This window comes from Magallana gigas, chromosome 7 (genome assembly GCF_963853765.1).
Source record: "Magallana gigas chromosome 7, xbMagGiga1.1, whole genome shotgun sequence".
Classification (NCBI taxonomy): domain Eukaryota; kingdom Metazoa; phylum Mollusca; class Bivalvia; order Ostreida; family Ostreidae; genus Magallana; species Magallana gigas.
Window position 1 is genome coordinate 38460516 of NC_088859.1, and position 27811 is coordinate 38488326.

Sequence of the window (27811 nt, forward strand, 5' to 3'; positions counted from 1 at the left end):
AAACTGAGAATCCTTAATTTCAACAAAGTTTTTTTGACAATACATGTACATGTATAATATTAAAACTGGACGGGACATCGCTTTGGGAAATGCATGCAGCACCTTCATATGCACTTTGAACTAATAACACTCATATAACATTAACTTAATACAAGCAATACAAGGAATAATTTTTTTTTCATTAGAAATCACTAAATGCGTATCTAAAGTCAACACTCATACACTTGATATAAATGTTCAGAAACGTCATTTTCTTGTACATGTATTTACACACTTTCTTGGTCATGATTGAACAATAATAAAATAAGTTTGTATCTACATAACAAAATAACAATGTATCACAGAATGAGTGGTGAGGAGTGGACACATCGTCCATGTGTCTGTAGGTGGGACAGGGCCCAATGTCTGCCTCTGATTCTCAGTCAGAGGGAATCATGACTTCAAATACCTAAAAAAAAAAAAACAACATACAAAACAATTCATTTTACCATGCATGTATTAGATTTTTGTCATCAAAATCAAGAAAGGAAATTATATTTTTTATATATAATGGTACAGGTAAAACATAATACATAATGTATAGTGAAATTCCTTTGTCAAATGAAACCAAATCATTTTTCTTTATCCTTCAATTATTAGCCAATGCTTCCTGTTCATGTAACTTAAGGAGAATAAGGATGTATACATTTGTAAAACTTAGTAACAGGATAATGTACGGTAAAGTCTTATATGAAAGTATTTTAGATAGAGCTGTTTAATGTGGGATTACATGGGGTGGTGAACATACTTAGCTGCCCAGTCTGTGCGTCCATGTGCCTGGGTGTTGGAACCAAGTGGTTGTCGATATCCTGCCGAATTTTTGTTGTTTATTGATAACGGTGCTGGTTGAGCTCTCTTCCAATTAACAGAGGGATAATCTGGAGAAAAAAATTGTGACAGTGAACCCATACTTGCTTTTCCAAATTTATATAATAGAATCATTATTACGAGTAGGGGATAGTGAAATTCATGGTCTAAGACAAGGCTTGGCCTGGTCCTTGACCGTGATTCTTGTCCCCTCAGTGGAATTTCAGTACCCCACACTCGTAATAATAATTCTATTATATGAATCTTTTATATTGTCTTTGCCTAGTCCTTGATTGTGAATCTTGACCCCAAGGTGGAATTTCACTATCCCACTCTAGTATATAATGAATGATTATTTTTGTCGCGATATTTTACATTGAAAATGATGTTTGACAACTTTCTGTAATGACGTTCAATAGAATACTTTCTGTTATCCCTTTGCATGCTTCAAATAGTGCAAGTAAAATTAGAGCATACGTCTGGGTTTTTTTTCAATAAAAATATGATAAATTGTTATTAAATAAGCAAAACAGTCACTTAATGGATAATCTCAATCCATCATTTTGCATGTTTCTACAGCAGACGTTTGTTAACGTTTTAAAGCGGCGTAGTAATACACAGTGTAAGACAGAAAAATCTCACACTGCTGTCTCACACTGGACAAACCAATCTCACACCGGTGATAATGCGAGAATAGTTTATCTCTCTTCATCACATAGACACATTAGGTCACAGTGGTTAACACAATTCTCTTTGCTAACAAGTTCAGCATCCATGCATTCAATCAATGCAGTACCTATACAATGACTGTACTGTATTTAGAAGACTCTTATGCAGATATTTACAATTTAGAAAAAAATATTTACATCAAAAAAATATTTTGCATGGTAATTTAATAGCCGCTGCATATTTCTTGTTTAAATAGTTTAGATTGTTTATTCAATATAAATAAATACAACAATTGTTTTATCCAACAATAAGAAAATACCGGTACCATTCCTGGCTGACTGACAAATGTTGAATTGGACTGCCATGAATTGGGACAAATATGTTGCATTCAAACCCTTAAACAGCTTTATAACCATTAAATAAGTTGTTAGACTATGCACTATCAATAATAGGACCACAGGAACTACATGTACATCTGCCACTTTAAAAAGCCACAATACTTACTTGAGCCACCTTTAGTATTTGACAGAAAGGAAGGAACATAGCTAGCATTGTCAGCATTGTTCCTTGCCCCATAGCTGCTTGGTCCTCCACCTGTCAAAGGTCAAAGAATTTCATATTATTCATATGCAATAAAATTCATCTTTAATACAGCAGTATATTTCTGCATGCTGCTTCAGAATTGCCATAATTTACCTAGAGGGCTGTTTTTAGCTCCAACACTGGGCAATGCCCCAACAGAGGGTTTTCCTAATGGTGAGTTCCACATACTGTTAGGACTATCTTTCTTGGCACTACTCCTTGGGTTTATACCTGGAAAAAAATGTTTAAACCTCTGAAATTACCATGTCATGCATAACCACACATTGTTCATGCCTTTAGATGAATTCAATTCATTATATTGCTTGGCAAAACAAGGAGAAAGGACAATATACCCATAATCTACCATGGGTTATATTACTTTACTACTCATCCCTGTGGATATCAGTCAATACAAAAACATATGCATAGGTAAATATTTCATTCCTTAAGTATTTAGAACCATTTTAACAAGACCTTGGACTTTCGGTTGGACGAAGCTATCTATTTCTTGCTTCAAAACAAGTTAAAAATGATGCAGTTTCAAGTGAAATATGCACCAATTGCGTAGTCTTGGCTAAAAAAAACCCAGACAAATCTTGCTGATTTCAAAGAGCCATGGATGAGTGGTCAGCCATGAAATAGACAGGCCTACATTACATTGCTGTTTGATACAACTACACAAAGTCCAAGCTCTTGTTAAAATGGTTCTATTAATCTCTGCTTATAAAACATCAACATATGATCAGTTTCTTACCTGGCAAGTACCTAGCTTTTCCCAGGTAATGCTGTTTCGCTGAGGAGGCAGATGAGCGCCCCGAGGGAATTCTATTGGCAGGCTTACTCGGTTTCTTTAGTATACTCCTTATTAAACAACAAACAAAGCATGTTACATAAATTTGTACAAGAAGTCTATGCCAGGAAAACTTATTCAAATCACCTTCTGCAATACATAACTAATTGCACAACTTTTATTTTAGTTGTTCAGTAGTTTCTTTCAAAAAAAAAAAAAAACATGCAAAAAACATTCTTACGACAAGAAGTCGTCGTCATCATCATCGTTTTCTTTATTCATAATGCTGGGCTTCTTGGGTTCAAACTTTGATTTGTTTCCAATAGGAGGAATGATATGTTTGGAAGTGTTTTTCTTAGGAGAAGAGTTGAAATCAAATTCATCCCAATCGTCCCATGTGTCGGACAGCCCAGCCCCCCACCGTTTACGACCACTAGGCTGCTGCTTTTTCTTTACCGACACTGCAAAGGGTTCCTGGTTAAAAGGGTAAAAAAAAACTTTCTATTATTACTATATCATCTTTAATTATCAATTAACAAACACATATGCAGTTAATAATTTTTAATTTTCCACATGGTAATATTACTTAATAGAAGGTTTACATTTAAATCAGTTTATACATACATGTATTTTAAAGAGTCATGAATGGGTGAACATATTGTGCAATCTCCAAGCTATGTATAGACTTACACTGTTCTCAATAGGCTTGGACATCCCATAAGAAGGCTGGGCGGGTGGATGAACGGGTTTGGGCTCCGCTGGTTTACTGGGACTGAAGGAGTACTTATCCTCTGCTGGTGCCTGGGTGGGGGCAGGGTTGACGGGGGTGGGGACTTTGTTGGTAATCTGGGGACGGTTTGTGACTTGTGTGGTTCCTAGGTTCTGTCCTACTTGGAAGTACTGGTATCTTAAACTCTGTTGAAAACAATAAGGTGTTACATGTACACATATATAGACCAAACTGTCAATGACATGTACTTTTTCTGAGTGATGAGGTGAATAGGAAATAATATTACATATGTCAACTTTTAAGGGACAAAGTTAAGTATCAACCTATCATCAATATCAATGGAGATTAAGTAAATCAAATAAACTTTACAGTAAACTGAAATACCAATTTAAATCAATCATATAGCTAAAGATAAGACTATAAAAATAAAATTATTATAATTATAACAATAGTTTTTGTCCATTTTTAGTGCATGCCAAAATTGTCTCCATCGTTAAAATTGGCAATTTTCGGCATTAAGTACCAGTGGCTGTAACCCATACATTAATAGGAATCCTACTTTTCTGTATATGTACCTGGCTAGCAGAGGGTCTTTTTTGTGGATTCCACAGCATCATGTCCTTCATTAGATGAAGAGCCTCCTGACTGGCGTTAGGTATAAGAGTTCTTAAATTGTTAGCAACACACTGGGGCCACCGAAAGTTCATTGCTGCTGCCAATTTATAGCCCTCATCCCATTCTTCCTGTTGATAAAGAATTTTGTTTTTAGAAAATGAGGACAATTTTGTATGTAATTCAACAAAATCAGAAGCAACTATTTATAAATCAGGAATGATAACAAAGCCATTTTTCAAAAATAATTTGCTCCTCTTACTAAATTCAAAATTTATATTTCTTTCCAACTGGACTTAGTTGTAGGATTGCTTGCTGCTGGTTACCTTTTTGGGTGTGCCTAGAACTGAACATATCTTAAAGATCTGGTCAATCTCTGAGCTCCCTGGAAACAGAGGTCTCAAGGTGTACAACTCTGCCATTATACAGCCGACCGCCCAGATATCGATGGGGGAACTGTAGCTGGTGGACCGTAACAACACTTCAGGTGCTCGGTACCTGGAGATGAAAGTCAAAATCATGGTCAGTTAATATGGGTTAAATCAAGTAAAAGGCTTATAAAACCTTCAAAACTGTCCAAGTAAAAATATGGATTTCTCTTAAGAGTGTTGTGTATAACAAAAAAATAACACAAAAGTTCAAACATTTTGCAGTTCAATATCTTTATATGAATTATGTACATGTAGGTTAGCAAATAAGGAATTTTTTGTTGCCATGGTGTTGATCGACCTTTGTACCAATGTATGGAATACCAATGCCAATGTCAGAAGAATCTCTAGAAACTGTTATTTATTATGCATTATATATGCATTATTATTAATTGTAAAGTTTATTAATCACACAAACACTGTCTAAACTATGGTAGGTATACTGACCATCGTGTTGAGACATAGTCTGTGTACGGTGGCCTTGACCTAATTTCACGAGCTAACCCAAAGTCAGCAATTTTCACACAGTCTGATCCTGTACACAGCAGATTTTCTGGTTTCAAATCTCTATGAAAAAATCCTGCAATCAAAAGCATAAAAAATTCTTAGAGTAACTAACTTTGCTACATTATTATTCATCCTAAATTACGGTTAAGACCATCGATCATTAAAAAGTTGTTGGCTCTCTCCCAACCGACTGATGAAAAAATACCTGACTTGTATATTGATTTTATGAGCAACTTATTTTTTTAACATACAGTTGTTTTTATATTTTTTTTCAATTTAAAAAAAATAGGTTTCTAAATATAATTTAAGTGAGTTTCAAGTAGATAAAAAAAAATAAATTTCCTATATTCAGACCAAAAGTTTAAATAAAGAGTTACTTTAAGAGAGGGCCAAAAACAAATCTTTAAAAGAGGCCCAGTACAAATGTTACTTCCAGAATTGGGTTATAATAAAGTGCAATCTACATGCATTCAATTCCAAATACACATTATATATCAATGATAGTCCATTATTCAAATCATCTTACCATGCTTGTGCATGAATGCCAACCCTTGAAAGACTTGGTATATGACATTTCTGATGACAGACTCTGGAAATAACTTGTCCCTAAAATACAAATGAATAAAGTTAAATAAGTAATGAACAAATTTGACAAGGATATATAGTAAAATTAATTATAAGATAAGCCCTAATGTTTTGATGGCAATGTAAAATATGCCATCATGAAGTCTATTGACATGGCTTAAAGTAAATTTACTATTCAGAGGGGCTTTACATACAGCAATAAAAAAAATTACTACCTCGGTATTTATCTCTTAAATGCCAATCAGATAATGACATGCTCATCATTAAATAAAAGCTTACAAAAGTGTTTTTACAGTGTGTCTTTTTGTTTAATAATTAAACAGATTATAAAACACTCCATTTAATTAATCGGAGTAAACATTTGATGTGTTATGTACGACATACTATTGTTACGCCAGTTATCCCTGAATCCCATTGATAGATGTGTTTGAGTGCTTTGATTAGTTGCCCGGGGCTGTGTAAATATTATCCCAGTTAATGCAACCCTCAGCTGTCTGTTCTGATCATTTAATATTGATGTTTCTTTACCACACAGTGTTATTTCACCCTGCTTTATATAATGTATTGATTTATTCCCTGCGATCATATTCTGGGCGATTCCTACCATGAGTACAGGTGTGGAATCTATTCTATAGATTTCTATATTACTGGCGTATATAGAACTACTAGTATCCCAAGTTGACTTTAATATGTGGATTTTGATCCCTAACTATCAAAAACTGTCTACAATTTAATTACTTGGTAAACTTTTAGATTGGCTTATGGATAATTGTAGGTTCCATAAAGTATTATTTTTCTAATATGTAGTAGCTTATAACATAAATGTAAAAAAAAAATCATTAAATCTGGCATTTATTAAACACATTAATATCTATTTTCAACATCTCAAGTACCCATTTTTATTCCTACAAGGTCTTTCTCTCAATTTTGAGATACACTGGCACTATTTACCTGTCTTTCATCATCTGGTACAAATTCTCTTTCATGAACTCAAACACAAAAAACAATTGGTCATTTTCACGAATAACCTCCTTCAGCCTCACAATGTTGGCATGGTTGAGTTTCCTTAAAGACTGAAAAAATGAAGACAAATTATATACTGGTATACAGTGTCAATCTGAACATTACCTTGAAAAAAAACTATAATGTTATAAAAATCATCAGTATTTCGAAGGGTGGCATGCATCACCGAGGCAAAGTGAAATGCAGCATAAGTTTAATTAGGAAAGGCTTTAAGTTACCTTACCTTTACTTCTCGTAAGTTAAGACACTCGTCCCACGAGTAGTATTTTTTCTTCATTCTAAAATAAAGGAAAGAACAATCACAGTTGAGAACAATACAAAGATTGGCTCCTGAATAAATTGTAGTACAATGTACATATATATTGAGTAACTCTGGACTAATTCTGGTGTCAAGAAAAGTTGACAAATTTTAATATTTCAATCAGGAGTTTTGAAATACATTTAACTGTTTAAATATAGCAAGAAGATATTCAGATTTCAAATAAAACTATTTTGCTCTCTTAAAATTTAAGGCATATTATCTCTATCAATCAAAATAATCAATTTTTGCAGTATGCTGAAATTTTCCAATAAAGTGGGATATATTAAATTCTACAACAAAGACAGTCATCTTCAAAATAAAGGGAAAAAGATAATAATTCATTAAAGAATACAATATGTCAACTATGAACAAAATTAATCTGACTTCAAATAAATTTATATACTGAAGGAGTCTTGTTAATCTTTAATATACTATATAAGTGTTGCACACATAAATGTACCTGGTAAATGTACCAGTCACCTAAAATAAATAATGTTGTTTTCTGTATATTTGTAATTCTTCCCTCTGAATACACATTGCACCTGTATGTTGCTTGCCAAGAGTCTATGACCTAATTTCCATTTAATTAAGCTTGCTTACTGTAAAGTTATAAACTGAGACTCTGTTCAACTAACTACAAAAAGATTAACACCTTGCCATTCTTGAAACTAAACAACAAAGAGGTAAAGAAGAATTATTCCATCTATTCAAACAAAAGTACAGCAAGGCGCATTTACATTGTCAAGGGGAGAATTATCATTCCTGTCTGTTTCAAGTAATTTATAACTCCCTTCAACAAAACAAATATTTATTTAAGTTTATATTGTCAGTGAAAAGAATTTCAATACACCTCTGTCAAATTTTTTCAAGGAGGAAAAAAATTGAATCCACACTTGTAAGTGTTAGTTTAAATTTTATCTATCCCCGACCTTGATTTCGTGTTAACTGACTTGTTCTGGCAAAAAGCCCTCGTAGGAAACTTTTGCGACAGAAGGTATTAAGGTATAATCTGAGGACCGAAAGTTATGGCCTACTTTGAAGATAAACCTAAATCAAAATATCTTGCATGTCTGCATTATTGCCCTCATGCTAAGTGTTTTGATGAATCATTAGCTTATTCTTACAGGATAAAACATGGACGATTCCCATGAAAGTATTTTTCTGGTTTGCATTCATTAGAACGCCAGTGTAAACATCAAATTTCATTCAAAACAAAGAAAAAAATAATCTGGTCAACAAACAGTTAAGTTTAAACTTTTTGTCAGAGGAAAGATTTGAAACATTTACTGCATATTTTACTTCATAATACATGAACAAATTCATTAAATGAATGAGATTCTAGGTAGCTCTGATGCTACACTGATCTGCATGACTCTTTCTTTTTTTATATTTTAGAATGTCTACATGTATGTGTTATCATCGTTTTTGTTTGTTTACTTTATTAAAGAAAACATTGTCTCATTATCTCAACTTGTTAAAAAAAAATAATAAACTAAATCTTTAAAGCGCATCCTCACATGATTTATTGGCATAATTTTTCGCTATCTTGCTACATTTTTAGATTTATACAACAATTTTTTAAAATTCTGTGATACCCATGTTCAATACATGTATTGATTTCTCATGTTCTGAAATTTCTTCTATCATGGGATATTTTGGTAAAAAATTGGCAACTGGATTGAAAAGTTTTGGTGAAAATTCAAATAATTTTTCTACTGTTCAAATATGTCATTAATTTTCTCTGCAACGGAATTTTATTGTACATGTATTGATCATATTCCAAAGTTACCTACACTCATATTCAACAATGAAAGTTGTCATAAATATTTGATGGAACAGTCCAGAACACTAAACTGGGACAGACAGTTATATCAAAAGAAGGGAAGAGATTCTTGGGGTCATGAAAACACCTCATAACTAATATACAACTTAACAATATACGAGGAAATACAATAATTTTTAAATTGTTTAGCCAAGGAAAAATGTTTTCCATTTCAAGTGTCCCTAGATTCATTGAGACTTTCTCTGTCCTCAAATTAGTGCAATCATGTTATAAACCTTATTGAACCTGTAAGGCAGGGCTTAGGAAAGATAAGCCTAATTCATAGAACAATAAAATACATGTGATGTTATACTGAACCTGATACAAGTCTTACTTTGTTAAAGCCTGATTGTTTAATCTTCATATTACAGATAATGTACCCTAACTTGTATCCAGTCATTTACATATAATGAACAACTGCTTTGTATGGACTACAATTTTTCAGAAGCACTTCCTTAATTAAACCTAACCATGTATAATGGGTATAATAAGTAATGATCAATGAATTTTGCAGATCAATAACGTCTTAATCAACAAGATGGACTTCCCGACACACTCACTTTTTGATGGCCACCTTCTCGCCTGTCTCAGCACTGTTTGCCAGCAGCACGCTCCCATATGTTCCATCTCCTAATTGTTTCACTATCTGGTAACGATTCATTGTTCCTGTTTTATATCATATACTTCACTAGACTATAAATTCTCCGTACAATGTGATAAAATCCTGGGACTTTTACTGTAATCCATGAGTATCTAGCAGAGGACAGAAAATGTCATGTTCTGTCCGCGGTGTCAATTTCTCTGTCAGATCATATTCAGAATCAGCAGTTTCTCTCCTGGAAAAGACAGATTAAAGAAAATCTCTGAGTATTCTATTTTGAATTAATATTCCTCCTGACATCATGTAATATCTAAGTTTTAAGTTGGTAATTATACTGCATGTTTTAGTTCTGGGTAAAGTTTGACAATTAAAACAAACTCTTACTCTCTCTTTGTTGAGTGCATTACTCTCTCTCTCTCTCTCTCTCTCTCTCTCTCTCTCTCTCTCTCTTCAAAGTAATAAGTTTTATAATGGTTTACTACTATCAGATTAAAGTCAATATAATCTTTAAATAGACAACTAAACAATTTTTAATGAGCAACATGCCTGTCAATGAACTATTGATTGTAGGAATAACATTGCGTCTCTGGTGGTAATAATTTATGGGTGGGTGTACACAGACGGCATTTAAACAAATTCATCCTGGCTATATGAAAGGGCTCAAAATAGATACGGTAAATACTTCATTTTAATATGAATGCCATTGCTTTTTTATTTGATTACATATTTCTTCATTAACTTTAACAGAAACCAAAAACAGCAGCTTTTAAGACACATATATTCTTAGTAGAAAACAACTGGTTAACTTTATACATCTAAACCATAACACTTTAAATTCAAAACTTATTTTTTGGGGCTTTAATATGCAATGATCTTTATAATCAATATATCTTTTAAAACCCTATTATATTCATGCATTGGGTATTTTCTGTCACCATACACATGGTTTAAATGATTTAAGGTAAACATATAAAATATGGTGTTTAAATATGAGTGTCAGTTTGAAAATCACTTCTCATGGAAAATGTAGATTGTCATTTCTAGCAAAGTTTTTTTTTTACAAGATGATTGAGCAGTGAGCACAATAAATGTACGATGGCTTAAATATCAATTAATAGTAACACTGTGCTAAATGTACTTTACATATACTAATTACTGAGCCTATTAAATGTGTATATTTATCTCTATTTTCTCTTTTGTTTTTTTTTTTCTATCATTATCTTGTTATTTATCTAAATCCTTTATTACTATATTTTTTATAAGTTAGTAAATGTACATGTAAATCTTTGGAAAGTATATACTATTAGTATTATAAATATTTATACAATGTACCTTGATCTCAGATGGAGAGAACTAATATAGGCTATTTTTGCCTGCTGTTCAATCCAAATTCATTTATATACTTACCGTATATGTATATTTTCTAATAAAATATTTCTTAAACTAAATATCAATTAATGAGTTGTTTTTCCAATTATTTTCTACACATATTTTTGCCCTTTTTACCTTCATTCTAAAACTTTCCGTACATTTAATATCTTGAGCCAAAAAATGAATGATTAGTAATTAATCATTAAGGTTTGATATTTCTTCAACATGTTCAAAACATCCAAATTCATAAACATATATACAACTGATGTGTTTAACATACAATGTTTACACTTCCTGATACAAAATCTAAATCAGTGGATACATACATAAATTATGCACATGTATCATTTACATATTAAACAGGCCAGTAACTCTACATCAATGTACATCTATAAATCTGTAGGCCTATAGCATACCCACATTCTTTACATATACGTTAATCTCACTGATAAGTTGATAACAATCAGAAGGATACCTATCAATTTTTGTCATAATAAATAACTGTCTGCCAAGAGTGTAAATGCAGTGTCCGTAGACAACTTTCTTCATATAAGAAAAGTGGACGATAGTTTATTGCATGTAACGTGTTTCATGCATGTTCGGACCTCTGGACATGCATTTTCTTGAAATTTAGAAGCTTTTGATGATAAATTTTACATCTGATATTTTAGAATAAGATGTAAAAACTTAGTCTGTAGTAATTTAATCATAAAACCAGTCAAAAAGTATCAAATAAATAAATTTTGAAAATGAACCGAAAGAACTTAGTACTTACCACCGCCATGACAGTTTATTGTTGCTATTTTGACGATGGCTGTCACGTGACGAATTATAGCAACGAAATTTGAGTTACTTCCCTTGCCACAAGTAATAGCTTTCCAAATAGCTTGCCTGACTAAACAAATTTATTCAATGGAAGCATGCATGTATTAATTAGGCTATCTTATCAGAAAGGAATTTTAATTTTCGTTGCTGATCATAAATTTATAAACGGAACGTGCAAATTTAAGACGAAATGTCAGTCTTTTCTTCGATCTAGAACATGTACATATATATATATTATAATATATCACTTGAAATTCATTTATTTTATCAATTCAGTTTTTTAGGAATGTACACATATCATATAAGTGCATGTAAGCTTGAAAGCTGGAGAGTAAATAGTCGTTTTTTTTAAATTGTATTTATTATAGTAAGATGCAAAATCAAATGAAAGGCATTTTTAAAAATTTCCTACCATATGAAATATGAAAGGGTATACAAACACGTATTGTTTTTGAATGTGTGTGGGCAGCTTCATCAAAATCATCTTGACAAGCAATTAAAAAAGGTTGAATTCTCAAATTCATAAAAAAACCCTAACTATAACTTCAATTCAATTAGAATTCCTTATTTGCAGTTTCGTTTATTGCATGCTACTACAAAAGTGGAGGGGGGGGGGGGGTTCCATGATATTTCCATTTATCCTATAGTGCCAGCTGCCAAAACAGTGGGGAGGGGGAAGCAGCCTCCCTCACCCCAACCCCCGATGCTGCGTGCCATGGTCTGTTCTGGGGTATTCGCATGATCCCAACGGACTCGTCAACTATTGAGCGCGCAAAAATTATGAATGAGATATTATGGCGCGAAATCCTGCTATTACCGTTCACGCAAGGAATGAACTCATCCATTGGCAGAGGGGTCACATGAATTTTTTGACATTTGTTTTGTAACAGCTACATATATGTATATTATACTTTGGATCGGATGTTTTGGAAGAATTCTATCGAATTAAAAAACACACTAGCTTGATTAGTAATTGTTAAATGTAGTAATGTACATTTAGTAAGACACGCGAGTTATGACCCCTTTTCAAGATTAAATGAAATCGCCCAACTGAACGAAAATCGGGTCACACCCCGCTTTGGCGATTTAGTTCCTCCAGTAAACATTCCAGCTGTATAAATATATATTTGTTTTAACCCAAACTGATGACTCTCATGCAATAATGATAATCCAACGCCAATTATTACTTACATTGTACCGTAATAGACAATATGTTACAACTTATTGCGATGACCCCCTCCCCCTTTTTCACCGTTCAAATATGGTGGAATGCCTGATCTATTTTTAAATCAGGATTACACACGTGCACTGCATGGTGAACGTCCCTTTCACTTGAAAACTCTTGCTCGCTGTTGTTATAACATGCCATATAACATTTTCATCAATTGTGAATGTAAATGCTGACATCTTAAACATGCATCGGTAAATCTTTTTTGTGAAATATCATGATATTGCTTGTCCCATTGTCTGCACTGTTTCGGAGATTGCAACTTTTAAACCTTAGATATGCCTGACGTCATGACGTCAGGCAAATGACGTCAGGCAATAATACCAGGCTGGGACTAGCTTCTGTTAAACCTGTTAGAATTTAACATATTATCTTCGACTCGAAAAAAATATTTATGAGGAGAATATTATGTTTATCCAAATTTTTCTAATGTTCTGTAATTTATCATATTTATATATTTTTCTATTCATGACATAATTTTTGAAAGTTCAAGTGAACAAATTTGATGATTTATTAATTAATTTACTTTAATATAGAAAAAAAATCCGGTATCTGCTTATTCAGCTTTTATTTTTAAGTATGATTTCACTTTATAAGAGGAATGACCAATATACAATGTAACCCCACAAATTCTTAACGAACATGCACAAGAAAAAATATATTAAGTATATTCAAGTTAAGAGGAATGATCAATTCTTAACGGACACAAGAAAAACATATTAAGTATATTCAGGTTAATTTTGATGTAAATAAACCATATTTTCCATGACAATATTTGCGTCCACAACACTGGGAGTCACATCGTCGTAAACCACGGCTAATATGACGGAGAGAGCTATATATAAGCGGACTCCGGTCGGACCGTGGTTAAAGACGATGTGTCAGTCACCGTATAAGTCTTTTTAGCTAGTTTCACAATGCTTGCCGTTGCTGATTGATTTAAAAACAAAACAAAACATATTTTAAAACAATACTATAGCATTGAATCATGATTTTTTGAAGTATACATTCTCATAACTGCAGCGGTGTGTGCATACAAATTGAGTAACGCGCGTTAGCGCGTTATGAAAATTTGTATGCACACACCGCTGCAGTTATGAGAATGTATACTTAAAAAAATCATGATTTAATGCTTATATTTACATTTTTTTTTAACTTCTTGCCTTGTCTGCAAATGTGATTCATACCTTAAAATTCCTATCTTATCCTAAGGGTAAGTTAATATTAATGGAAGAGCCACAGTAACAGCCACAAGCGTGAACTTTGATTTTCGCTTGTGACGTTGCAGTTTACAGCGTTCAACGTTTGTGACGTCATAATAAAACTCGTCAATTTGACCTTTGACTACTTGTTGCATTTAGAGGCATTTAAACATCACGGAATTTAATGGAAAAACACAGTAGAATGTAAATATACATGTAGTTACCCCTGTTTGTCCGTTTCTCACAAAATCTTGTTCATATTAAATTTTATAAATGTTGATAAGCACATTTATGAATGGAAACTTAATATTGTAAGTTTCTTGCAAAGGTTTTATCGATAAGTATTAAGCTTTGTGATTCGTTGCATGATTGATATGTTTCGTTACCCTCATGTCTTTGAATCAAATCGGTTTCCCCTTTGGTAACACGTGTATTTTGTATTTCGCGCACGGATTTTTAAATCACAACTCTATAGCTTGGATCACCATATTCTAGGCAGACTAAAGATGGTCTAAGTAAAAACAGAATTTCAGACGCCATGCACGCAATTTTATACAGATTTTTTTCACACCTAATACTCATAAATATAGATACACTTTGATGAGACACTCTTCAATTGTTGCTAAGTGATTTCATTGCACAATGATAAAGGATAATTAAGGTGGTAGAATGACAATTTCAAACACATTGAGGACATATTCTAAATATTTGCAAGAATTGTAGCTATCTATAAGACAAAGAAAATGCGTGTATAAGATAGTGGAAATGCCCATTTGGTTTCGTCGTAAAAAACAATTTCAAATCTAAACTTTTCCAACTAAATCTAATTGATAGTGTTATAATACAGGTTAATAAAGGTACGGCTTCTCACTACATTCAGTTTTAAATATTTCAATCAATGATAAGAAAAACATATTTCTATAAGGTTTTGTAATATCAAACTCCACGACTGCGTTTGGGGTCCCCGGGTCGAGAACCAGACTAAGTTCTATAAGGTTACCTAATGCATGTCTGGAGCTCTAACCACTAAGCCATCTCAGTCACAAAAAGTGCATTGTTTCAATGATATGCGAATTTTGCCACGAATTTACGCACTTGTATCATTTTTCTAAAATGTGCAATGATACATAAAATGATATTTTTAATGTACTCCACGTTTTTGTTAATTGAAATCGGTTGGTTTTCCATTAGACCTTATTTAGACCATGACAAAAATATAGAACAAAGCCCAAGCTATACAAGAAAGGGCACTGAAGTTTTTTCAGAAATGACACTATTATGATGTTTTAATATACATCTATGCCTGTTTAAATCAGCATATTCCAATTATTGAACATATTCAAGGGTTACAATTGATGTCATGTTAAATATACACTGTTTTAAATCGTTTTAAAAAAATATCAGATTTTGTTGATATTTTACTTCCGCAGTATCTTACTTAAGCATTTTTACGCTTAGTTGGGTACCTTTTCAAAAGAATCTCAATTATATATACTTTAAAATTATTTGATATTGAAGACCAGGCATGTCTATTACTTTAGACAAAATTAAAACTAATAACAAATATGCATATTTTATTTCATAACATGTAATTCTGGTTGTTACTTTCTGTATGACTTCAAAGTAGTGTCATGTTGTAAATTTTGAGTTTTGAATTCTTTCTGGTAAATACCTTATTTTCAATATAATTTCAAAATATATTATTTCTTTTCGCAATGGTAATGTTCTCCCTCTTTTAGATAAACAACACATTACCCATGATAACCAATGTGCGTTATAAACATTTTAATATTACAGTGCTACAAAATTGGACCAATAAAAATATAATAAGTCATATGTTTATTATATATGGCAATGAATCAAAACGCGTTTGGACGGTAAACCTCACAGTCGTACTTTTCACAGTTCCAGTTTACTATACACTGTACAGAGAAAGCCCTGCACGCATTTGCCCGGAAACACTTGTACGCACAATCCGTTTCCTTGGAGACAGTCGTCTTGGCGAGGTGTTTCAGATAGTCATTAATGAACTCCACTTTTGGAGGCCACACCCTCTCAAATAGAAGCTTCTGTGGCTCCACGCTAAAATCTTCGTCACGGTAGGCGTTCTCAAAAACATCACTAACCACGTACCACATTTTTAGGTCTGTAACATAAGTTAATAAAAATTGTAATTGTCTTTTAAACATTATTTCATACAATATCGCAATAACGCATCATCAAATCCACTCTTCTTTTACTTACTAGCCCCCCCCCCCTCTCCTACCGAATTTTTTTATTGCAATTATTAACTTCGAGCAATAAATCAAGTTTGGGTCTTTTTAAAAATACTGAACTCTTCTTGCAGATAAAAGTCCGGAGCGGGTCCGTGCAGTTCCGGAGATCCTCTGTCCCGTCCGTCCGGAGGATCCCGCACAGTCCGGTGAAGTCGTCAGTGTTTCCTGATTTATAGAAAAAAAACCAACAAGTTACTCTTAAACTTCACCTTCAATATCGTATCTCGAATATAGAAAACCCCACCTAAAATTGAGTTAAAAAACCTTTTTATTCAAACTATTATAAACAGCTAACACGTTTTTAAATTGTTTTATATTCATGTATCGGTAGTCATTGATTGAGCCAAGGGTTTTTTCACAGATCTTATCGACAACAGGAGGCAATACCCCTCCCCATACACATATCATCTCAAAGTACTATACAACGTTAGCAAAACATACTGATTAAGTCAAAACCGTGATATCGGGAAGGGGTTTCCATCAATTTCTCTATACATAAACCATCTTCAAGATAAATTCAGGTAAAATCAGGTATTTTGTAAACTCATTCTATATGACAGACCATATTTCCAGCTGGCTTCGTCCGCCGGTGACCCGTCCGACCACGTCCACACGTACTTGTTGCCACGGTAATCCTGTCTCAGTCCTATCCACGCACTCTCCTCTTTGCTTGTCTGTGTGCCAAAAAATATACATGTATTTTGCGTCGTTTATTATACAAAATCAACTATTGTTACGAAAGTTACACTATCAAACATAAGCGCTCCCCGTGTAAATCAGTGTTGCAAAAAATCTACACTCATATTCTATAAAAAATATAATAAAAGGGATGCAATTTTTTATATTATAAACTACACGATTTAGACGGGTATATCTATGTCATGCAGTAAGCACTGGCTTACGCTGAGAAGTTCCTGCGCAATGAAGTCTCTCTCCTTTTTGCCCCAGACACTTGTCAGATCCGCACCCTTGGCCATGCACACTGCGATCGCCTCCCCGTGGGTCAGGGTGCCGTAGGGGTCAGAGTTCAACTGATAGCAGAGGTGTTTGTGAAACGTCCACCCATTTTCACACCCCTCCATGGTTAGTCCTAAAAACAAAATAGTGACAAATGCTGAACAAAATCAGAAAGACAACGGTTCCTGACGTTATTGCTTCAGTAAAAAATCTTAAAAAACGAAGATTATTCTAAAAATACCAATGAGCTAAAGAGCATTCCTATGTTTGCAAAACACTTGTGTAGACGATATACATTGTAACCTACCGACACAGTGCTTTGAACTGAATCAGTGAGGCACATTGTTACAAGTGATGAAAATATCCCCACTTTCTTTCACGATTTATGATTATCGTAGGAGACAGTTTTTTGAGTTAAATTAGTTTTTTTTTAAAAATCAAATTCCAAGTTAAACAAACACTAGCATCTTAATAGCGCTCAGGGTTGGCAAACAAAATAATTTTTTTTAGGATTTGCTATTTTTTTTTCACATTACTTTACCAAGAAAAAAATGGTATTTTTAGAGAAAGAAGGATATCAGGTATAAAATTCAATTACATAACAGAACGAACTTACCATCTACACATGCAGTTAAGATCTCCACCAGAATCAAGCCGATCTCGACCCACATTGTCTTCAGATCCAGTCCTGATTTACACCTATCTATTTTGGGATCTTTGGATACAGATCCATATTTGGGAGTCGGTGCGCGGTGCTGGTGCCTTGTTAGTGGGAGCTCCTCGACGATCGATAGCCTTCATCATTTTGTGCCGCTGATTTCCTCACATATAGACGTCCAACAATTGGATTTTTTGATCGTAAATCTGGACACAACTATATTCTACGAATATTTTAACGGTGAAACAGGGCTGTCAATGCGGCGTTGATTCATCGAGAGTCTTTGTAAAATTACTCCTCTATTCCTTTTGGAACCATTAAATGGAGGTTGTTGTTTTGATGGTACATACAATAAAATACTTTATATCCTATTTATCACTTTGATAGTTCTTCCTCGAAACAATTGGCGTGCATACCGGTACGATATTGATGCTCATAAAAGTGTGTATTTTTCAAATCAATAGAATGAACCGTGACTATCTTTGACAAAACATAAATGGATAACTTCAATCCAATAAATCCATACAATATATGTAGATGTACGTGTAGTATTGGAGTCTTGGGAGATATTATAATATAAAAACAAAGAAAACATTATGAATTTATTTCGATATGATAACAGTCATTTTGTAAACATACACAATACCGGTATCTCTTTAATGATCCAGTAATATTCTAGAAATAAAACAGTTTCACAATTTTGACATGAACAAGAACGATTGTTATGTGAGTTAGATGACTGTGGGTAGTTGTGTGATGAATCACGATGGACCCGTGTTAACATGGTCAGGGTCCTCCAGGTGCAGGGACATACCGATGGGCACCAGTTTCTCCGCCAGTTCCGACGGCTTGAACACCCCAAACTCTGTGACGATCCCCCCAGTAATCAGTGACGCTGGGGTCACGTCAAAGGCCGGGTTCCAACAGTTAATACCTAAAAATAACAAACAAAAAAACCCCCATAAATTAATTGTGTATGAATTTGTAAATGCTTATGCGTACGTGCGCGTGCGTGCGTCCATGCATACACAATCATATCGCCAGTGTTAAGAAAAAGCCATCCGTACCTGGTGCGGCAACTGAGACGCCATTGAAGTGGGTCATCTCTTCGTGGGGTCTTTCCTCGATGTGGATGTCTTTCCCCGTCTCAAGATGTGGGTCAAATGTGGTGGTTGGACAAGCCACATAGAACGGGATGTCGTGGTGCTTCGCCGCTATGGCCAGCTGGTAGGTCCCGATCTTGTTGGCCGTGTCCCCATTGACCACCACCCGGTCTGCCCCCACGATCACGGCGGACACCCCCCGGCGGTCCATCAGGGTGGACACCATACTGTCACAGATCAGAGTGGCCGGCATCTTCTCGTATACATGTTCATAAGCAGTCAGGCGCGCGCCTTGGTTGTAGGGGCGAGTTTCTGTGCAGTACACATGCAGTAATTTCTTTCTTTCGTGTAAAGTTCGAATGACACCTATGAAAATAAGATTCATTAATTGTTTTAAATATAAACAAAACAAGAAAATACACAACTTAAAAATCATTTAATAATACAGAACTAATTTGTGCAAACATTACACGTTTTTCATACATGATGTACACGAGTACAAATATTGTGTTTAGAGGATATGAATGGTATGTACATGTACTTTAAAGGGACTTGGACACGATTTGAGCTCAAAATTTTATATTTCCATTTTGGTTAATATGGGTACGCTTTGTCAAATTGTTGAGGTCAATTATTTAGTAAGATAAAGAGTTTAAAAATCTTTGTTTTGTAAACAAAGCTCGAGCCTTGTTGTTATTTACATTCGTTTTATTAATACTGTACAAGTTTCAATCAAATGTTGCTTTCTTCTGTAGATATAATTATTATTTTTGAATACATTGAATAAGTGTACATTGTTTACCGCGAGTCATTTTGTCAAAGAAACGGTAATTCCATACTTTACATTATTTGTAAACAAATATAAGACTCGAGTTTTTCTTTTACATAACAATGAATTATTATCACTGTATCAAATTTTGGTCAATTATTCAAAATGAGAAAGTAAACCATTTTATACATAAATAATAGAAAATAAAATCATGCCCAAGCCCCTTTAATATAAAAAACCCCCCATAAATAATACAAACTTTTAAATACATATAAATACATGTACATATAAATATTGTTTTTTAAACTGTCTAACACAACAGGAACATCATACATGCTGTTACACGTTATTTTCTTGCACCATGACGCAAAGATACTGCTCTGGGGCCGTAACACTAACGAGCTCACTTTGGATCTTTTTCAAAAAGCAAATAAAATGAAATATGAGACTGGGGATACAAGAGCTTATCTTAGTTTCATGGGCCCAGGGCCAGGAGTGTGTATATGAGGACTTACCTAGTGCCGTGCCGTACCCCGCGGTGGCCAGTGAGCCAGTGTTACAGTGGGTCAAGATGTCCACGGGCTCGTCATTGAACAGCTGTAGGATGTGATCGGCGCCATACTTACTCAGGGTCTTGTTCACTGAGATGTCATTGGGAAGCATTTCCTCGATCGCTGTCACTATTCTTTATACACAATTAGAAAAAAAGTATGTTAACATAAAATTATTCTTTTGATATATTATAAAAATGTCGTTCATTTTTTTATTGTCCTGTGCATATTCTAGTATTTATGTTACACTAGCCCTCTCCTTATAATTTTTTGTGTGTGGGGCGGGTGGGGTTGGGGGGTGGGTTGGGAGGGGGGGGGGGGGGAGAAATAAATGAAAATACTTTCATTCTGTATTTAATCGAGAGGTGAATCTGTTACCTTTTCAGCATATCCTGTAGCGTGAATTTTGAATTAGTTGTTAATGATTCCGATTTCTGTATGAATTTCTTAGCTGCCTTGCCCATATTGACAGCAGTTGGCCGTGAAGTGACAAGATAGTTCAGCTTCTCTTCAATAAATTTGGACAATTCTTCTTTGCTGGAAAACAATGTTTTCTTCAGCTCTACCGCTAAACTCAGACAACCCACAATGGCGATAGCGGGCGCTCCCCTCACCTACAAGAAATTTACTTTTATTTTACATATTCATGTACCGATCGCAGGACTCGCGTGAATTAAAAATATATAGGGTATATCATTCTCTCTTTCCATACATTTTAAGGGCTTATGATAGAAATTCAAAGGCCTTTGACTTTGTACCGATGCTCATGCATGATCATCATTTCTTTATGTTTACATTAAATAACAGTAAACACTTTCATTTTATTCGGTTTTTTGTCTTCTGTTAATTTAAAACGACGTGCAAAATAAAATTTTGAAAAGTTTTGACAGCAAACTCATGATGCTAGGAACGGACATGTATCGGACAGTTTTTCTACACCTTGTCACTTCTTTATCGTATCGTCCTGAATCAAGTTCAATAACTCGTATAGCTACAGCTAACGTTACGCGTCTCTCTTTTTAACAATTGTGTGTAATGCAACCAATTGGATACAGTATAATATATGGAGTGTAAAAAAATTAATACAAAGCCATGTCAGCATTAATCCCTCAATAACTATTCATGATATGGGAGAAAACTCTACGATAATACTGTCACCATCATTATCAGTGTCGCGGTGACATACAATCTGACAAGCATGTCATTGTTTAATACGCACTTGCATGAGTTTTATCGCCTTCCATCCGTCCTCCACCGAGGATATGGGAATATACTTGTGTTCACCGGGTAGTAAGAGCTGGTCTAAAATTTCCAGCGTGTCATTTTCATACTTGATAGCTTCCAAAGTCATGTTGATGTTGTTCTGTAAATCGAAACCAAAATATTGCTCCACGTGTATTAAGTTGTACGATGGTTTACTTTCATTTTTATCAAACTTTTTTTTCTTTAAAAGACTGTTCGTGGAAACAATGAAAAAATTATTCACAGAATTGTTAGATTTGATAGAATTGATAAAAGAGAAAATAAATGTATAACTTCTGTTCAAAGTAAGAAATTCTGTCATCGACTTGTTTAAACTTAATATATTGAAGATTTTGGCGCGTAAATTTTCAATATGACAGAGGTAAACTGCGATCTGATTTCACTAGCACAGAAAATCAACTCATGTTTGAGTTTAAAACATTTTAATCCGTTGTGTTTTACAACAAACAGTCTGCTTGTCATGAAGGAAATTAATGAAATAATTTCCAGAGTGAAGGTAAGGTTAAAAAAATAACTTAGGCCTACATTTGACCTGTTTACAATCCGATCGTAGTCCTTCATATATTAATATTCATGTTGATTCTTTATTTCCCCTTAACATACAGTAATTTGAGCTCCTCGTTGCTCTCTATCATTCTTAAAATTTATACATTTCTGTTTGGTAACTGTTTTATACGGTGTTCCGATAAGGCCACTTCTATCTTCGTACTTTCGCCTTTAGAGCGAAGTTGTGAAGGCGGAACACCATAATACTTGTTACTATTTTTCAAAAATGTGTATTCCTCAGTGCTCACTACCAATGATTCTTTTAAAAAAGTTACCGTTTTACAACAATGTTACTGTATTTTATAATATAAAAATAATATTTAAAAAATTTGAATTCCTCAGTGCTTCCTCGGTACCATTCTTAAAAGTTACCAAACATCTATGTTTGGCATTATTTAAAGGTATTTAAGAAAACACTGATTAATGAACATTACATGTCTATAAAAAAGATTACTAGTACCGGTATGTGTTAACTATATAACTATTTAATTGCTTGAGAACATTTTAGGAGCCCGATAAATTACTTATGGAGATTCCCAATGTGTTTACATTGTGTGACGCTTTGGTTGAGAACCCCAGTTGTTGTGACCAATCCAGGGAGTCAATGTCGTCTGTTCTATCCAAGTTTTTGTTTCGATGTTTGAAATCTTTTGATAAAACCAACAAGGAACACGAAGAAAAACACGAATGGGCCATGGTAACTATTTGAGTATATTTACATTATCCAATGTCTTTGCTTGTGATAACACTACGTATCGATTTTGTACTATATAACCCATAATACAAATGACGCCAAATTGAGGCACTGGCGGGGTTTGCTTATTTATATTTAAAGATTTAATCGTACGATGGCCTAAAATTATATAAATATAAGTAATAAGGAATCATTCTTTGAATATTATGAGGTGATAATTTCGGTCGGGGCGTGATCAAATCTATCATAAAGCCCTTCGGGCTTTATTGGATTTGATCACGCCCCGACCAAAATTATCACCTCATAATATTCAAAGAATGATTCCTTATTCCTTATATAGTACAAGGACACAACAGTGTCAAGTAGGAATATACCTATATAGCTAAATTGTTTCTGCTCTATATTTTATAGAAAGATATCAGGAAATTGCTGCTACCTCTAAACGTTTACACTATTAGTCAGATTGGAGTCAATAGGACAACAGTGGAGCGGATCCATTTGGAACAGGTTATTTTCCCCACACCTATAGTATATACTAGTTCTTCATGTGTGTACGTAATACTTGTATCGCTTCATAAATGTTGAATAAACATGAATTATTTACTTATTTTCTAAGATATCAAGAATAGTTTGTCAAAAAACCAAAGAGCTGAGTGAAAGAAACATCCCAGAAAGAGAGAGTGAACTGGAGCGGTGTGAAGATATTGTACAGAATTTGATAGATTTGTGTGATCTGTCAGAAATACGAGCATGGGAATCAACGATAAAGTCAATAGGGGAATTCCCGACAGAACTCCGGTTACGCCTCTGTTCACGTATCTCCGAGAAATTGACAAGGTGTTCCAAGGAGACAGGTACGACCTCTAATATAGAAAACACAAATACAAGTATTCGTCCATTAGACTACATGCAATTTGTTCATAGAACGGCTGATAGGCTCTCTGACTAGAGGCGGCAGGTTGTCTAGTAATTACACCCGGTAAATTCAAAGTTTACAACACGACAGTGTAAACTATAACTATTGCACATCTTTCTGAGGATTTTTAAGAAGAGAATTTATGAATATATATTTACATCTATTAAGTATTATTTCCTCTATTTCTTACGGAAACATAGTTAATTCATAGCTCTATAGAAACAGGCAGACTGAAATCTACACGCCCCGTTTATCGATTGGTCGAAATCTACAGCGGCAGAAACTGACACGAATAAAATGGACACGCCCTGTTTATCGATTGGTCGAAGCCACCAGCAACCTAAGAAAAATCACGGACTGCACAAAATAATCATGATAATATCAGACTCAAAGTCTCACAGGAGATGACTTGGCTATTTCTTTTAGCTAACGTACTCATGTACATTAACAGTAATTTAGTGAAATTTACTAACTTTTCATAATCAATTTATTAATTAGTTAAAAGAAAGATGTTATTATAAATAATAAAATGCTTTCTTTGATGATTCATGCGGGTTATGAAGGTAACGATCATTGCAGAAAAAAATTACATAACCCGCGTTGCGGGTTATGTATTTTTTCTGCAATGTCGCTACCTTCATATCCCGAATGAATCCCCAAAGAAAGCATTTTATTGTTTAATTATGCCTACTTTGACAATGAGACTGTTTAACTTATTATAACAGATGAACGTATTATCTGGATAACGTTCATTATCTGTCTTCTGTTAAAGGTGTCTGACGCCCCACCCACCCAATCTTTTTAATTCCAGAGGAAGAATTGTCCTATACTATCACAGAATGGATGTACTTGGTGTGCAGACCGCTCGTGGAGAGAGATTTATTACAGCTACTCAGCGACTGTAGCCATCTTGTTTTGCCCTCATCATTCCTGAACAAATTACAAAACTCAAATTTGGTATCAAATTTATTCTTTAACAAACAGCGATCGCCGGATAGTTGTCCGAGAAGAATGTATTTGATCAGTTCAACAACAATTCGCTGTTTTCATGAAAATCGTTAATTTGGTAAACTATCACAAATATAGGCCTGTATTTCATGTACACACGTACACCAACTTCCAATTAAGAGAGGAGAAGAACATTTGCAAACAAGTTCTCATTAACAGGTACGAGTTTGCTGTAGAAACACAACCTTATTGCATGTGTGTACAGAAATGCTGAACAGTCTACTGTTGAGAGCATGGAGCAGTGGAGTTCTAAAACTTTTCGTCAACTCTTTCTGTAAATGTACACAAAGAAAGGAAAACAATACTAGTATATTGGAGCAGGTAATTTCATTAATGATTTATAGAAATACACCAATGAGATTTACGAAATTTTTCATTGAGACCAAAACCCAGGAATTTCATCCAATAACGGATTTGTTTTTTTTTTACCCATATCAATATTTATGATCAGTTTTAAATTTCAGGGTTTGGCAATTCCCACAAACCTGTATGGTGAATCTGTACACCCACTGTTGAAGCATCTGCAAGGATTCTTGATTGCAAGGGGTTTGTCTGCATGGAACTGTGTACTTACACTAGTCATATACAATAAAAGTACTACCGGTACTTGTAATGCTAGAAATATTTTCTTCAAAAGCACCACAAAATAATAATCTACGATTTTTTCATACACAGAAGAGACGATGAAAGCGGTGCACGTCAAGGCAATTTCCCTCGAGCTTCAGAAACTTGAGGAAAATGGAACTGCCATTCAGAAAGAGAGAATGTGTCTATTGCTGGTCCACCACCTGGACGTGTGCAGTAGAGTCATCGAGTTCTGTCTGACGTGTGATAAAGCGGTATATGTGTATTCTCATTCCATGAGAAAGATTTTGATAAAACTTTAATAAAGTTCTTTTTACTTTCGTCCTTCAATGGTCATCTTATATTCTCACTTCCAGCTGATAACTGACTGTATAGAAATAATATCAGTGTACTCGAGCTTAGAAGAGGCAAAGCAAAACCATGTAAAGGTACTTGACGCTTTCGTTCTGTGTATCATCTTTAAGCATTCTGTCAAGAATTTCATATATGGCACCAAGTTTATTATACATGTACTATATTTACATTTACCGAGTATGATTCCCTCTATTTCCTACGGAAACATTAGTTAATTTATAACTCTATAGAAACTAACAGGACTGATATCGACATGCCCCGTTTATCGATTGGTCGATATCTATAGCGACTGAAACTGATAGGAAATTGACAGGACTGAAATCTACACGCTCCATTTATCGATTGGTCAAAACCAATGCACGAAATAATCATGATGTCAGACTCAGTCTCACAGAAGACGATTTGGGTGTTTCTTTTACCTAATGTACATCAACAGTAATTTAGTTAATTTAAATTACTTTTTACAATTTTATTAATTTGTTAAAGAGAAGATGTAAATATAAACAATAAAATGTTTTCTTTGATGATTCATGCGGGTTATGAAGGTACCGATCATAGCAGAAAAAAATTAAACAAAAATAATTACATCACAGGCTGATAATTATTTTGTGCAATGTCGCTGCCTTCATATCCCGTATGAATCACACACACACACACACATATATATATATATATGTGTGTGTGTGTGTGGTCTGAATCCTCTAGATGCTGTCGGTATTTGAGATGCGAATTTCGAAGATCCAGAAATCTGACCATCGTAATTTAATACTGTACATGCCCATTTTACAGACCATAGATTGGATTCATCATCTTCAAAAACACAGGCGTCGGAACCAGGGCTGGGGCTTATAGCCCCCCCCCCCCCTCTCCCGACTTTACTTTGGTAAAGTTATGCATAACCATAACCCCCACCCCCGGACTTTTTTCCACACACTTTCAATTTGTCCGACACCACTGCAACATATATATTCAAATACGTCCGATTTGAGAAAATATGACATTTGATTAAAAAATTAATTTATTTTTCAGACAGCATTTCCAAAAGTGATAGAATGTCTGCGTGGTTTATTGCATAAAGTATCTTTAGGGATCATGGACATAAGATGTGCTGTGATGGACGCATCAGATGTGATCCACGGGGCTTTGCTAGGACAGCTTCTTATTATATTCATGTTAAAGGCTGAACAAGGATTGAGACATGCACTGGACATATTACAAATGGTGGGAAGCTTTTTATTAGAAAGGATATTGATTTAGTATAGTTCCAAATTGAATGCAAAATTCTGGGTAAAACGGTGATGTCTTATTATACTGAATCTCATTACAAACAAACGACACAACCTGTAAGAATACAATATTTCATAAACTGTAATTGTGGTTATGATTGTAATAAATTTTTTTTTTTTATTGTTGTAGGCAGTTGGAAGCAACCTGGCTCAACATCAGTTGAAAGCATTGTTAACAGTCCATGACAGTTTGAACATACAGATTGATAGATGGTCTGCAAGCAAACAAAACCAATACCGAATCCTACTGAACAGTTTGAGTCGTGGCAATGAAACAACTGAACTACGTAGCAATGAACTGAGCGCTGCAGTTAATTACATTGTTGAAAAGATGTCATAATAAAGTCTATAGAGAATCCGGAACTGATTGTACGTGGAGCATTTTCTCTTTTTAAAAAATTGACAATACAGAGGCAACACAAACAGTATACTATAGCATTAAATGATTTATTTTTGACGTCGTCGTGTCAATAACTGCCGTCAGGTGAGCAGACAAATTGAATAACGCGCGTTAGCGCGTTATGATAATTTGTCTGTTCACCTGACGGCAGTTATTGACACGACGACGTCAAAAATGAATCATTTAATGCTTATATTTACATTCTCTTACTGAAGAAATCAATTGTTTACGTAAATAAATCGATATTAAGTGCAGATCACGGAGGGAGTGAATAAGTAACAGCAAGAACAGCTGTTTTGTAAAACCAGTTTAAACTGGTTTTC

The 27811-nt window shown here is 34.3% G+C and overlaps 4 protein-coding genes across 4 annotated transcripts; 1 reads left to right on the forward strand and 3 right to left on the reverse strand.

Moving 5' to 3' along the window:
• Positions 1-249: 249 nt before the first annotated feature.
• On the reverse strand, positions 250-9706 carry LOC105347458 (serine/threonine-protein kinase ICK). Its single transcript, XM_066065905.1, has 14 exons — positions 9456-9706; positions 6996-7050; positions 6701-6822; positions 5691-5770; positions 5105-5237; positions 4556-4727; positions 4193-4360; positions 3578-3802; positions 3129-3361; positions 2852-2958; positions 2212-2328; positions 2020-2109; positions 788-917; positions 250-448 (listed from the first exon to the last, which is right to left on the reverse strand). Exons 1-14 carry the CDS (start codon positions 9554-9556, stop codon positions 433-435), a joined length of 1749 nt encoding a protein of 582 aa, XP_065921977.1. The 5' UTR covers positions 9557-9706; the 3' UTR covers positions 250-432.
• A 6179-nt stretch (positions 9707-15885) lies between these two features.
• LOC105347457 (C-type lectin 2) lies at positions 15886-18232 on the reverse strand. Its single transcript, XM_011456564.4, has 5 exons — positions 17972-18232; positions 17301-17488; positions 16961-17072; positions 16459-16563; positions 15886-16268 (listed from the first exon to the last, which is right to left on the reverse strand). Exons 1-5 carry the CDS (start codon positions 18024-18026, stop codon positions 15982-15984), a joined length of 747 nt encoding a protein of 248 aa, XP_011454866.3. The 5' UTR covers positions 18027-18232; the 3' UTR covers positions 15886-15981.
• Positions 18233-18602: 370 nt separating this feature from the next.
• Positions 18603-21832, reverse strand: LOC105347456 (methylthioribose-1-phosphate isomerase). The gene is made up of 5 exons (XM_011456563.4): positions 21656-21832; positions 20815-21050; positions 20401-20570; positions 19081-19482; positions 18603-18947 (listed from the first exon to the last, which is right to left on the reverse strand). Exons 1-5 carry the CDS (start codon positions 21785-21787, stop codon positions 18775-18777), a joined length of 1113 nt encoding a protein of 370 aa, XP_011454865.3. The 5' UTR covers positions 21788-21832; the 3' UTR covers positions 18603-18774.
• A 187-nt stretch (positions 21833-22019) lies between these two features.
• Positions 22020-27473, forward strand: LOC105347479 (uncharacterized). The gene is made up of 11 exons (XM_034455041.2): positions 22020-22195; positions 22754-22942; positions 23351-23446; positions 23556-23793; positions 24667-24812; positions 25023-25184; positions 25328-25409; positions 25539-25702; positions 25805-25876; positions 26832-27023; positions 27219-27473. The coding sequence occupies exons 1-11, from the start codon at positions 22052-22054 to the stop codon at positions 27426-27428; spliced, it is 1695 nt and encodes a 564-aa protein (XP_034310932.2). The 5' UTR covers positions 22020-22051; the 3' UTR covers positions 27429-27473.
• Positions 27474-27811: the final 338 nt, after the last annotated feature.